Source organism: Lissotriton vulgaris, chromosome 1_1 (assembly GCF_964263255.1).
Source record: "Lissotriton vulgaris chromosome 1_1, aLisVul1.2, whole genome shotgun sequence".
Lineage (NCBI taxonomy): Eukaryota > Metazoa > Chordata > Amphibia > Caudata > Salamandridae > Lissotriton > Lissotriton vulgaris.
Genome location: NC_141685.1, coordinates 1,933,663,444 through 1,933,678,314, shown reverse-complemented (window position 1 = coordinate 1,933,678,314; position 14,871 = coordinate 1,933,663,444). Strand labels below are relative to the sequence as shown.

The following is a 14,871-nucleotide window of genomic DNA, read 5'->3' as shown; positions in this document are numbered from 1 at the left end:
GTATAGGACGCCTACACTCCCCCAAATCACCTCCACATTCAAACCTCTTTCACAGTTTTATTTTGGGGTCAGTTTTATATAGCACCATCACCCAAAGGTACAGGAGCGCTTTATACTGCCACAACTTACTACACAATATATTGCCTCTTGATAAACAAGTCATGACACTTTTACAGAGTTTCTTTAACTCATATTGCCCAACTGCTATCCAAGCAAAAACCTAAAAGGTATTAATCACATAGGTAAAACAATGTATTTGCCAAAGCTGGTTATATAATGGGCGTAATTGATCATCGTCATCCTGCCCATATGACAAAGGACCTCTTCCTGATTTTAAGTGCAAATAAGAGGTCTAACATTTGCCTCTAAATTAGATTTCAGATAACACTGAAGATAGACTAACAGCAGCCTGCCAAATGGGTGATAGTTTTAATCCCCATACCAGACTGAAAGCTCTGCTCTAATGCAGCTGCTTTCAAATGTTTCAAGAAGCCAGGCGACCTGTGACTCGTAACTCAATAGCTCCTTACCTTCCTAAGTCTATCTTCAGTGAAATAGAAAACAAATCCTGCTGATCCCCTTCATGCTCCCAAGAATATAAAAGGACGTCAGCCGAGGTCTTGGACAGCTGATAAAGGGATTTCAGGATATGTATATGCACTGCGAGATACTCTTAACTAGTTCAACTCAGATGGCCGTACAGTTGGTCATTCCAAATCTATACTCAACACGTGCATTCTCATTTGGTCTTCATGTCTCTGTGGCTTTGGATATCTTTATAAGTTGTCACACTTGCTTGTCTGAAGGGTGTTCTAGAATAAATTGACACTTTTGACCTACACTACATCCTTATTTTTTCCCTTTGCCACCAATGCCCGAAAAAAAGTGTCCTGACAAAGAGCTAGAAGCACTATTTCCATTTCTTGAATTGTTCGCTTTATACATTCCTTTGAAGCCTGCTCTATTCGATAACAAAGTCTTCATCTCAACATACCTCTTCTTAGTAGTGGCTGAATGACCTTCGAGCTGCATTCCAGTCATCCTGATGGCGGGCATTCACTTGGACCCTACGTTCCTACAGTCATATGGGCTAATGCTGTGGAGCTGCCTCGACTGAATTTGGGAGCCACCAGGCCCCGGGAGACGTACTTTTCTTGGTGCCCCATGCTGTACACTGTACAACACTGCACTTACTATGGCAGCCTTGCACCTACACTGAGTGACGCCATAAAATAGACAGGGTTATTGGTGACAGACAGGCACACATCAAAAGAACAAAGAAGTGTAGAAGTTGGCAGCGTGTTGGCAAATTCAAAGTATGAAAAATAATTTGTTTAGGTGCCAATCAGGATAACAAACAACCCACTACCTTGGGGTATGATGCAAGGTTCTCCGAAAAGATTGCAGTGCTAAACGATAGACAGATGTACCCTGGCAGTCAATATCACTACAAATTTTCATTTTTTTTTTAATTGAAACACGATCTGTGTATTCTATTGATCGCTCAAATCACAGGATATGAGAATATTTGGATTTGTACTGGGGTTTTCTCCTTGAAAGTGTGGCTACAGCAGGGACATTCTAGAATTAGCCACATCTCTATCGCTCCTCCGAATATCCTCATAATTAGGCCACCAGTGCGTCTAGACATGATAATAAACATCTGCTAGCCGACTGACTGGGCCAACCATGGGCTATCCCTGTACATTAAAAGATTCCAGCAGTCGATCATTGCCAGCTATAGCTCCAGTTTACTTTCTGGGTCAAAACAAGTTTCCTCCTGCTAGCAAAAACAAACATTTAGCAGCAGTCTACCCAATGTTTTCTTTTAATTCAGGTCATGTGTTTGAGTTAAGTTCCTTCATTTTAGGTCGGGGAAAGTTGGTCTCTGTTCCACGTGTTGAGGTAAGGTTCTTCAAGGGGTGGCACTCTTTGGTCTCACGGATGTGTTCATTCGCAGGATGGAGACTCTGGAAGGGTTCTTACAGTCTCGTCAGGACACAGGATGAGGATACACACTTTAAATTTGGAATGTCCAAGGGATGTCCACAATATTCAAATATTATGACAATCTCACTATTCTCCTGGCTAGTTGGGAGGATCTAGGCATTGCTAACACCGCTTTGAATGGCTGTCCTACTTACAGGAGCGAACTTTTCAGGTCTTCTCAGCAAACACCACCTCTACTATTCTAACATCACCCTCACGAGTTCCGCAGGGGTCCATTCTGAGCCCCCTATTTAACATTTACTTATGCCCCTTGATGGATATGCGGTACAAAAGGGGGTGGTGATGGACGGAGCATCTGAACCAATCAAACACTCACACCCAGTCAACAGATCTGGGTTCAATCCATCACCGTTCTTTAGCCCACTCTGCCACCCCAGTTCAGATATGGCCAAATGCTAATCAGTCTGACCCTGTGCCTCATGGGAACAGTCCAGCCCGAACTGCCAAGCCATGCCTTCCCTGGACCGGAAACAAGCTTGCTAGGACGGGTTTTTGGCATTTCAGTAGTCTTCAGCCAGGCTTGCTTGAATCCAGTGGCAAAGTGAGCAAGGGACTCACGTCTGAGCATACCCAGCCCACTCTGCCAACCCCGTTCAGACATGGCCATAAGCAAATCAGTCTGACCCTGTGCCTCATGGGAACAGTCCATCACCACCCCCCTTTGTTCGCCATAAGTTGGCATGGGTATGCTCAGACGCGAGTCCCTTGCTCACTTTGCCACTGGATTCAAGCAAGCCGGGCTGAAAACGGCTGTAATGTCAGAAACCGGTCCTAGGAAGCTTGAATCCGGTCCAGGGAAGGCATGGCTTGGCAGTTCGGGCTGGACTGTTCCATGAGGCACAGGGTCAGGCTGATTTGCATATGGCCATGTCTGAAATGGGGTGGCAAAGTGGGCTAAAGTGCAGTGATGGATTATACCCAGATCTGTTGACTGGGTGTGAGTGTTTGATTGGTTCAGATGCTCCGTCCATCACCACCCCATTTTGTACCGCCTTAATGGATATGATCAGTCTGGTCTCACCCCCTTCTCCTATGCAGAGGATTCTCACGATTGTTTTCTCACTATCCAAGGTTCGTAGCAAAGACCCCTCCCCCCTCAGGCAAGGTTTGGCTATGGCCACACTCAAACAAAAACACCCTCAAACTCCATGGCGATGAAACCGAAGTTCTGATCCTGGGAAATAACCCTGGTCTTTGGGGAGTCAACCACTGGTCCGCCATACTGGGGCCTCTGCCCGTGCTGGTAATGTAAAGAATCTCGGTTTCATTATTGACAAAAAAACTCGACAGCAGAGGTCTCCAAGCTCACTGCCACCTGCATATTTGATATCTCCCCCCCCGACCCCCCTAGGTGCTCAGAGAACAGTGATGCAAGCCTTGGTCACATCCAGATTGGATTATGGGAATGTCCTCTATATGGCTGCTGACAAAGCTGCGATTAGTCACCTGCAGATCATCCAAAATGTGGCTGCCCCCCTTCACTTTCAGCTGTCGAGATTCTCATCCATCTCTCCCGTTGCAGAGACTGTACTGGCTAAGAGTTGACATACGGATCAAGTACAAGGCTCTGTGCTACATGTTTTGCACTAAACACGGTCTCGCTCCCTCCTACATCCAAGCTCTGGGGTCTCCATATAGCCCCACTAGTTAGTTGAGATCAGCCAACCTCACTCAGTTGCTGTGCCTAGGTTCCTCAAAGCTAGTCTTAAGGGTCGCTCCTTTTCTGTGCTGGGCCCAAAACTCTGGAACGCTCTGCTGCTTTCTCTTACTCACTGCTTCAGTTCCGTAAAAACTGAGAAACTTTACTTTAGTAGCCCTGAATAAATCCTTCCTGTTAGACCTGACGTCCTGCTAATGTCCCCAAGGAGACCCTTCGGGGTAGCTGTGCACTATCAGGCTCTTTAAAATAAAGAAATATGGAGCATATCTATTTGTGACAGAGGAAGACATGCAGCTATGCCTCTGGTGACTCACCCGGGTGACAAAGGACAGATTTCACACCAGATGGGAAGGTCATGTAATCTCTACAGGGTATTCTTCATATGGGTGAGGGAAACTTATTCGAATATGTCCCAGCGTCCCATTTGAAACCTTTAATAAATTTACAAACTCATATGGCAGATGTGTATTTGTGCATGGTAGTCTTGGAGGTTGGTGTTTAAGCTCCAACCATACAGCAGGTGGGATTTTACACCTTTTTTCCCCATTGAGCAACTTGGCCTGATGAGACTTCATTTACAGGGGAATATTTCAGTGGGGTCTTAGATGTGCTTTTAAGACTGCTCCCATCAACCTGCCCAATTCACCCGCAAATTCAACAGCCAGGGCTTTTAGGAACTGGCTGGCACATTGATCCTATTGCGGTCACTAACGCACGACACTACAAGACCATTCATATTATCAGTTAAGATGTCAGTGTTCGCCTGGATTGCATGGTGTGCCATTATAACCTAGTCCTGGTGCTTGGAATGGCAGAATATATAGGCTACACCATCTAGGGCCACATCCATTACTTCCTCACATTTCCAAGGACAGGTAAGGAACACAAACGTAGCAGACGGCAACAGAATGCCTTGAAAACCCCAGGTTTTTGCAACTCCACGAGGGGAATTCAAAGGGCACTGCTTTGAAGAAAACAAGGACTCAACCAACTCCTGCCCGTTTCAGAGGCCTTTAAAGTGACACTGCATGGCCACTATATACAGACCTCAGTAGGGATTAAGAAAAGACTTGAGCAACATCCTAAAGCACTTGGACAGCCATACGTCCTTGGGGCGTAAGACTGAGACTATCCCCGAAAACATAGTTCCCTTAAATGACACCAAAAAGCAGCATGTGGGTTTGGTCGATAAACAATGTTGTGTCCACCCAGCATGTTGATGGAGACACATACAGTCTACTTCTGGCCTAAATGGATAACATGGATAGGCGAGGGTCTATCCTGACTAGTCAGGGACTTCACTTGGACTCTTCAACTATCACAAGAAAGATGTTCTTTAAATAATATAAGCACTTATACAGTAATTGGGAGGAGATTGCAGAATCTGGAATTTTTCAAAACCTAGGCTGTCACCCCCTGCAGGATGATGAGTTGGGGCTATCTACTTCTTTACAGCAATTTAAAGACACCACATCTACTTTGATACGGTGTAGATTTTCGGGCGTGGAAGGCCTTACTCTCAAATTGAAGCCTCTTTCATGGATCAGTGGCACCTGCGCTGGTGACGCTTTAAAATCAAGCACTGGAGCGCATGATTCTTTCACACCCACAAGACCGAGAGTTGCTGATCACCACCTTTGAGGCAGGGAAATTACCAGAAAAGCTATCTGCATATTGCCTCACTATGTTGATTATAAAATACTTGGGAAAGGGAACATACTGAACAGCTTAAACTAGGTAAGCATAATGCCTTGATCAAAAAATATAAAACAATTGATTTATGAAGGCTTCCTGAGAAAAATGCACGCCATACCCCTTCACCAATGCACCCTTCTCAAAAACATGACTCGTGTTAGAATACATCAAAAACAATTAACCAACCCAAAGAGTAGACTCTCATATGTCATCACATATGGTGCATGCACTATTTGAATGCACGCAGATAAAAGAAAAGAATTCCAGTATAATGGGTCAACTCGTACTGAAATAGAATGGTTTTATGGCCCTACCATACAAAACTAAGGGACATCTTTAAGAACAAAGACAAATTATATACAAATTTAACACAAATTTCCACAGGTGCCTGCTTTGCACAATTTACGTACTCTTCTTCGAAAGGAGCTTGGAATAACAAACATCTCAGCCTCTATCAAAGCCGTTACCCATCTGTAATTAAAGGAGTTACCAACAGCTTCCCCAACCTCAAAATCACTACTGCATAACATGAATTACTGACCAGTCACAAATCAAATGTTTTAATCACCCTGTGTGTGGTGGGCGGGGAGAGTTAGGACAGCAAAAAGTCAAAAGACAACCCATAGTTTCCACTTCAGATTTATTGGAAGAAATGCAACAAATTTATCGGTAGGATTTCTGGTAGCGAGCACGAGCTCCGGGTCCACCAAATTTCTTAGACTCGCAACGACGAGGATCTGCTACCAGTAGGGTCCTGTCATACTGGATCAATATATCCTTGATTTCCTTCTTGGAAGCTTCATCAACATCTGAAACAGGAAGAGTATATAAAGACCACCAAAAAACAGTTATATCAAATCGACTGGGGGATCCCCTTAACACAAAGATAAGCATATGGGGGGGTCCTCTTTTTACAAGACCTATCCTTCATCCCTAGCCATTTTTCCCCCTTGTACTCTTTCTGCCTACTTGCACCACTCCTCTCCTACCCTCGCCCTTCACTTAAACCCACTCTACAACAGTAACAAACTGCCTTTAACTGCAGCTTGGTCCAACAAACTTAATTTAATTACACCACAATTCCCACTTACTACATACTGTCTCAGTACACTAACTTGCAAAAACCTACCCTTTACACCTTCCAGGATATCTGAAAGGTTGCAAAATAACAAATCCCCACTATTGCTTACCTTTCAACACTAGCTTTATTTTCACCACTATCTCTTCACTAATAAAAAGCAAAGGGACCAACAGCCAGAAATCAGGTTTAAGAAGAAATGCGTTTGGGGTAAGCAAAAAGACATCAATATTAAGAATAGAATTATGGAAGCAGGTGGAACTCGTGCATAAAATAAGCCACAGGCAAGAGCAATCCCAAACCATCACGTGGGGCAGTGAAATGTTCAGAAGCACCTGCATCCATTGGTGTCACCCACAAACAGCTGCCATGAGCTCACAGGCAAGACTACATGCTCAGGCTGCACTCCCACCCCCAAAATACAACACACATAGTGTACACTGGTATAGAGACCAGAGGGAATGACTCATAACTGGAGATACTCAGAAATTCAGTTTATTAATGCAAGTCTGCCACCCACAGCCTCCCACTTTATAATTACAATCAAACTTGCAGTAAGGTAACTAAAAGCCCCAGTGCATGCACTATACTATAACAAATAAGTTTAAATGGTTAACACAAGACAAACAAAAACAGTTAACTCAAAGACTTACATTTCTGGTAGTAAGCCACAAGTGCCTTTGAAATAGACTGGCGAATAGCTGAATGGCAAAATATAAAAAGAAAGTGTTAGATTACATAATAGCATAAGACGTGCCAAAAAGTCAAAGTAGCATGCTTAACCATAAAATATCAACAAATCAGTTAAAACTGCAAAAGGAGTCCCCACCACCACTGGTAAAGACAGTCAAATGAGTCGAATGAGTGGGACGTGTCTACACCTCTTTGCTCCTTACCCACGATAAACTTTTAAGGACAGTTACTAGACAATCCAATTATTAAAATCATTTTTCAGTGTTAACACGTTGGGTTTCAACCAATTCTGCTGAGCATTCTCCAGTTAAGAAAACAAGTTACTTACCTGCAACTTTGGTTCCCCAGTATTGGTAACTTTCATAGATTCCCATGCTTTGTATCATTCCCCGTCGTCGGAATGGGAGCCTCGGTAAATAGAAAAAACCATAGTAGTAAGCACAAAGTGAAAAAATAGGCCTAGGCCTCATCTCATTTTGTAGCTTATCCACCTCTTTTTGTAAAAGAGACCAAACTTCTGCAGTAGCCAATCAGAGCAGCCTCACCCCATAGAACCTTCCTGAGAGAAGCTCAGAGCCTCAGATTTTCGTAGCCGTTGTAAACAGCTATCCACCAAGACCAGAAGACTGAGCTTTCCCAGGGGAGGCGGGTGGGCGCATGGGAATCTATGAAAGTTACCAATACTGGGGAACCAAAGTTACAGGTAAGTAACTTCTTTTCTTGCCCCAGTATTGGAACTTTCAGATTCCCATGCTTTGTATCAGAGTAACCAACAGTAAACAGAAAAGCATATTTTGCCATACATGAACCTGAAAATGTTACACATCTCTGAAAAGAACAGCAGAACACATAGGATCATAAAATATGACAATAATACAGTCACACAAAATATGCAACAGGAAGGCGGGATAGAAAGGAAAGCTCACCGACTTATTGGAAAAGATTCCTCAGGACTGCTTGGCCCACTGCTGCATCCTCCTTCACAGAAGAATCCAAACAGTAGTGGCGGGTGAAGGTGTGGACACTGCTCCACGTTGCCGCCCTGCAAATGTCCTTGATAGGGACTCCTGCGAATAACGCCGCAGATGAAGCCATGGATCTGGTAGAGTGAGCACGAACTGCTCGCTGCAGAGGTTTCCCAGCCGCCTGGTGACAAAATTGTATAGCACTGGAAATCCAACGGGAAATACAAGCTTTAGAAACTGGACAACCTTTGCGTGGAGCACTGAAGGAAACAAAGAGCTGTGAAGATTTTCTGAAATGCTTCGTTCGCTCCAGGTAGAATTTCAGGCATCTGTGAATGTCCAGAGAGTGCAAAGTTCTTTCCGCAGGTGAAGAAGGCTTTGGAAAGAATGGTTTCAAGACTACGGGCTCATTTAGGTGGAATTCCGAAGGCACCTTCGGGATAAACTTAGGATTCGTCCGTAGAATCAGCACATTATTCTTAAACTGGAGAAATGGTTCCTCAATCGTGAAAGCTTGGAGCTCACTTACTCTGCGAGCCGATGTCAGGGCCAAGAGAAGAGCCTGTTTCCAGGAAAGAAACTTAAGGTCAGACTTATGAACAGGTTCAAAGGGGGCTTTCATGAGAGATGACAAAACCAGATTCAAATGCCAGGCCGGAGGTGGGGGCCGGACTGGAGGAAAGACCCTGAATAAACCCTTCAGGAATTGCTTGACAATCCTCGCTGACCATAGGGAAGGACCTGAAGATGAATCTAGAGATGGCTGCCAGATGGACTTTTACCGAAGATGGCGCCAATCCAGATTTCGCCAGTGAAAGTATGTAAGGCAAGAGTTTGTGCGGAGAAGAAGTATATGGGTGTAAACCTTCCTTCTGGCACCAAACACAGAATCTCTTCCATTTAGCACGGTAGGTCTTGTTGGTACTAGATGCTCGAGCCTGAGCCAGAGCCAGAATGTCTCTACATTCCCCTGAGAGATCTAAACCCTGGAACTCTCTGAACTCAGGAGCCACCCTGTCAATCGCAGTGACTTCAAGTCCGGATGTAGAACCTGACCGTGAGACATTGTTAGCAAAGTTGGAACAGGATGCAGGAGAACTGGCTGGTCCTGGGAGAGGAGAAGAAGTTCCGAGTACCAAACTTGTCTGGGCCATGCTGGAGCGACCAGAATCATCCTGCACGGTTCCACCTTGAGTTTGCTGATCAACTTCGGAATCAGTGGAATGGGAGGAAAGGCGTACACAAAGGCGCCTGACCAGGCAATCAAAAGCGCATTCCCCAAGGATTCCCGATGGTGAACCCTGCTTGCGAAGGACAGGCATTTGGCGTTCTGGGGAGTCGCAAAAAGGTCGATGGATGGTGTCCCCCATCGTGCAAAGAGTTCCTCCAGAACGGTTTGATCCAGTTCCCACTCGTGAGAGACTGTTCTCTGACGACTCAAAGCGTCCGCCCTGATATTGAGTGTCCCCGCTAGATGTTCCGCTGAGAGGGAGACATTGTTCTGTATTAACCAATTCCATAGCGTTTGGGCTTCCTTGGAGAGGGTGGAGGATCTTGTTCCACCCTGTTTGTTTATGTAGTGCATGGCTGTAGTGTTGTCCGTACGAACCAGCACTGCACTGTTCTGAATCCTCGGAAGAAAAGCTTGAAGAGCCAAACTGATAGCGAGAAGTTCCAGGAGGTTGATATGGAACTTGCTTTGCACTGGACTCCAGTGACCGCTGACCTTTAGCTCTTGGAGGACCGCTCCCCATCCTTCCATGGAAGCATCCATTGTTACAATCAGGGGAGATGGTGGAAGGAGGAACGATAAACCCTTGGAAAGATTGTCTTTCCGCAGCCACCAGCTGCCTGCTTTTCTCATCTCCTTGGTAACGACAACCTTGTCGAAGGATCCTGTGACTTGCCGCCACTGTCTGTCCAATTGCTCTTGTAGTGGACGCATCCTGAGCCTGCAGTGCGGAACGAAAGGAATGCAAGATGAAATCGATCCGAGAAGCGATTTGTACCTGCGAACTGTCAGTGTCCTTCGAGATTGGAGAAGACGAGCTGAACGCATTAGTTTGGTCTGGCGTTCCTCTGATGGAAGGGCTAAGCAACTGTCCGTGTTCAGGATGGCCCCTAGGAACCTTGCTGACTTGGATGGGCATAGAACCGATTTCTCCTTGTTGAGTCGAATACCTAGTCGCTCGAACAGATCCTTGCATGTCCGGACTGCATTGGACGCTTCTAGAACAGATGGAGCTTTTAGCAGCCAATCGTCCAGGTATGGAAACACTTGAATAGCTTGCTTCCTGAGAAAAGCTGCCACCGGAGCCAGAACCTTTGTGAAGATCCGCGGGGCGGACCGGAGACCAAATGGCAGTACTTTGAATTGAAAGTGGCTCTTGCCCACTGTAAATCGAAGATATTGCCTGTGAGCTGGATGAATTGGAACGTGGAAGTAGGCGTCCTCCAAATCTAGGGTCGCCAAATAATCCCCTGGATTGAGTAGACGCAGGATGTCCTGAAGAGTGACCATCCTGAAGGACAACTTCACGAGATAAGTGTTGAGCTGCCGTAGATCTAAAATTGGACGCCACTTGTCCTTTGTCTTCCGAACCAGGAAGAACCTGGAATAGAACCCTTTCCCCTTCTGCGAAAGGGGTACAGGCTCTACCGCCCCCTTGGTGAAAAGTTGGTGGGCTTCGAGATGAAGGAGCCTGAGATGTTTGGGAGGGAAGGCATCCGGCGCTCTCGTTGGAGGAAGGTCTTGAAACTCCAATGCGTGTCCTTCTCTGACAATCTGTAGGACCGACTGATCCGATGTAATAATCATCCAGTTGTTTAGGCAATGGGCAATCCTGCCCCCCACTGATGTGAATGAGGGAACAGGAACAGTGGAAAGAGCCACCTGGCCGCTATTGTTTCCTGGTGTTGTCTCTCCTTTGCTGCCCCGGACGTCCTTTAGGCTGCTGGCGAGAGAAAGAACCCCTTTGAGAGTATTGGGGCTGATACGTCTGGCTGGACTGAGATCCAGAAGAGTAGCGATTTTGATTTCCTCCACGATAAGAAGAAAAACCTACCTCTCGCTCCCCTGAAAGGCACTTTACGATACTGCAATGTACCCAAGGACTTAGCTGTATCCGTGTCCTTTTTGATGCCTTGCAGGGCCTCATCGACGTGCTTGCCAAACAGCATCTCACCGTCGTATGGTAGATCCAAGATCTTATTCTGCACCTCCTGCCTGAACCATGTGGCCTTTAACCACCCTTGGCGTCGCAGAACCGCTGAGCCGGCAAGTGCTCGGAATGCGGTGGTTGCTATATCCATTGCCACATCAATGACCTCCGAAGAGGCCCGTTCCCCTTCTAGCAAAATCTTCTTCACCTCATCTTTAGAAGAATCCTGCAGTTCTTCTACAAATGGAGCAAGGTCGCACCACATTTGCCGATCATAGCGTCCCAGAATCGCTAAAGCATTGGCTGCTCTAACCAGGAGACTGGCCATAGCTGAAAATCTTTTGCCTACATTGTCTAGGCGCCTGCCCTCCTTATCCGGCGGTGTAGTCATCGGCGTAGAAGGATTCTTGGATTTGCTCTGGGCAGCCTGCGAGATGACCGAATCCGGTTTCGGTTGGCCAAGCAAACATGCCGGACTGCCATCAGGTGCCTTGTACTTCTTTTCCAGTCTCTGAAGCACCGGGAGGACTGTGGCCGGATTATGCATAGCCTTCAAGCCCTCAGACCAGACATGCTCAATGATCGGGATGGATCTCACTGACTTTCTGAATGGTTCTTTAAAGTCATAAAAAACAATCCGATTGAACCGTGGTCACTGGGAGACCAAATCTTTTGGATGCCCTGTCCATCAGGTTGTGAAACCCTCCAACGTCCGCTGGAGGCGAAGTAATGTTATCCAGATCGGTGTTGTCCAGATCTATAGGGTCAGTAGTATTCCACGGCGCCTGTTGATCTTGATCAGGATCCGCTTGCTGGTCTGCATCTGAAGACGCAGCGTCATCATCAGTATCTTGCACCTGAACCACCTCTTGTGGGCGCACTTCCAGCGCAGTGGCACGCTCTTTTGGAGGCAAAGAATGGTCTGCCACAGGTCGTAATGTCTGAGGCGGAGGTGTCGGGGGACGCACTTGTTGGGTTTCAGGAGGCGCAGGGAAACGTTGCCGGTAGTCCTGCAACATAAGTTGTAAATCCGCCACTAAAGTGGATGGTATTGCCACCATCCCTTCAGGTACCTGACGCAGAGGCTGCTGCGGAGGCATGTGCCTGATAGTAGTGCGCTCCTCCTTATAATAATGCTCTGGAGCATAGTGCTGTCGTTCCATCTGCTCTTCCTCAGAGCCAACGTCCTGAACCTGAACCTGGAGGTCAGAAGGGCTATAGGCCTGCCCAAATTCACTGAAAGTCTCTTCATCAGAGTCCTCTTCTAATAGTAGGCTAGGTGGTAATTTCTGAACCTGGCGAGAAGACGTCATCTCTGGCGTTATTTGCCTCCTTTTCCTCGAAAAAACATGTTTTTCAGAAAATTCCGTCGTCGACTAGGTCGTCGTCGACGAGGTCGTCGTCGACGGGAAGCTCTTCTGGGTCTGTGTCGACAGTGGAAGTGCAGACGTAGATACTGTCTTCGTCGCCGAGGGTTGCGTCGTCGACGGGACCGTCGACGAGCTAGTCGTCAGCAACATGGTAACCGGCGTCGTCGACATCGTCGTCGAAGTCGTTCTCGTCGTCGACACCGCCGTCGACGCCAGCTTTGCAGACATTGTCGATGTGGAGATGGTCACTCTCGTCGACGACGAGCAGGATTCCGGAGCCTTGAAAACCGTCGACGGTGTAGGCGCCGTCGACGAGGCAACTTTGGCAGAGCTGTCCTTTTTAACACTCGTCGACGACGTACCTGAGAGTTTAGTCGTCGACGACTTCTGCCTCTTGTCTGAAGCGACCTCCTGAGCAGGGGTTGAAGGCTTTTTGACCCCTCGATCTTTCTCTGAGGGAGGCGAAGAGACTGTAGAAGTCTCACCTTTTTTGAGGCCCGTTGTTCCTCAGGCTTACCCTGCCTCTCCTTTTCACCTCGGTGAGGAGATTTTTGGGCAGCCGGCCTGTCAGACCTATCAGAGGTCCCTGGTAAGGCCTTGTGACGGGACTCGTCTGAAGTAGAAAGGGGGGACCTACCCCTTTTCCGAGACTTTCTGGATGACACCATCGACGAGGAGCCCTCACTGTCCGAAGAGATAATGTCCTTCCGGTCCTTCATCTTCTGAAGCCATGTGAGGAGACGTCCTTCCCTGTCCCTCAAGGTCTTAGCTGAGAAGGATCTGCAAATCGGACAGCCTGTTGGTTTATGGTCCGGATACAAACAGTAGATACAATCCTCGTGTTTGTCCTCGACAAACAACCTCTTTTTGGAGCAGGTGGCACAGGCTCTAAAGAGGGCTTTCTTCTCCGACATGATGAGAAAATATCCAAGAAGTTGAAGAAATAACAAGAAAAAACTGAAGAAAACTGAGCAGAGCTCAATGGAGACTCCCTTGCACAACGTGCGGTAGAAAATCTGAGGCTCTGAGCTTCTCTCAGGAAGGTTCTATGGGGTGAGGCTGCTCTGATTGGCTACTGCAGAAGTTTGGTCTCTTTTACAAAAAGAGGTGGATAAGTTACAAAAGGAGATGAGGCCTAGGCCTATTTTTTCACTTTGTGCTTACTACTATGGTTTTTTCTATTTACCGAGGCTCCCATTCCGACGACGGGGAATGATACAAAGCATGGGAATCTATGAAAGTTTCAATACTGGGGCAAATATGCAGTGCCAGAAATGCTCAGCATCTCAGGGTGCTTGTGGGGTTGGAGTTGGTTGAGTATTTAAGGAAAAGTATTCGAGCCAACTATTAAAACCCTATAAAAACGATCGGTTAAGAGCATAGTTTGAATTGAGAAGATGGATCCTTAAATTGCAGCAATCACTATACTACATTCTCTACGGTATCTCTGCAATATTCATTTATGTTCTAGATCAGATATCTCCAACAGATCAATCAAGAGCTACCTATATTCACGGTCTTTGAGCAACTGACTGCCTGCAACTTGAGTTTAAGTGTTCAGTTGTCTCCCTGTTAATGCGAAGCTGCAAATGTTCCTGTGCAGGAGCTGCATGCAGACAACCTTTTCTTAAGCAAGCGGCACTGCTGCCTGGTAAAAAGGCTTCAGATCAAAGCACTCCGAAATCTACGACCCGTAAAACAAAAAAGTCTTCATGTCAATTTCATTAAAGCCAGTGTAACAAGATAAATAATCCAGGAAATCAATTCAATTTCAAGTTGGAGTTTATTTGAATACAACTCCACCCATGCGCGAAGCGCCCCATCGATGGAAAGCCAAACGGTGAATGGAAAGCATCGTTGGAACAACCACAGAACGGACCCACCACGCACGCGTGAGTGTCCATTTAAAACATAAACATGAGAAAACACGCACGCCACATGCACGTGAATAATTCAAAGAATGGCATTGTGCAATGTATACAAACCACTACAGCCAGCCACAATAAATTTGGAGTTGGCAAGCAACATCCAAAGATGCATTTAGAACAGTCACATATTTAAGTCTTGATTTAAGTTTCTTATATGTCCTCATTTTGGTTCTCCTGCCTTCATTGTTCTCTTTTGATTTTTTTTTGCCTTTATTTTTTTATTTGCTCTTCTCGCCCTTTACCTATTCTCTGCTTCATTCCTTCTTTATAATTATCTTCTTTTATTCCTCATTGCCTTTTGCACGGTGTTC

At 46.3% G+C, this 14,871-nt stretch overlaps 1 protein-coding gene across 1 annotated transcript in view; it reads right to left on the bottom strand.

Moving 5' to 3' along the window:
• Positions 1-5,988: 5,988 nt before the first annotated feature.
• Positions 5,989-14,871, bottom strand: part of RPS16 (ribosomal protein S16) — a 32,665-nt gene continuing 23,782 nt past the window's right edge. The window contains exons 5-6 of the mRNA XM_086919592.1: positions 7,097-7,144; positions 5,989-6,174 (exon numbers count right to left, since the gene is read on the bottom strand). Coding sequence (XP_086775718.1) covers positions 6,029-6,174; positions 7,097-7,144 — 194 coding nt within the window. The 3' untranslated portion in view covers positions 5,989-6,028. The remainder of the gene's footprint in view (positions 6,175-7,096; positions 7,145-14,871) is intronic.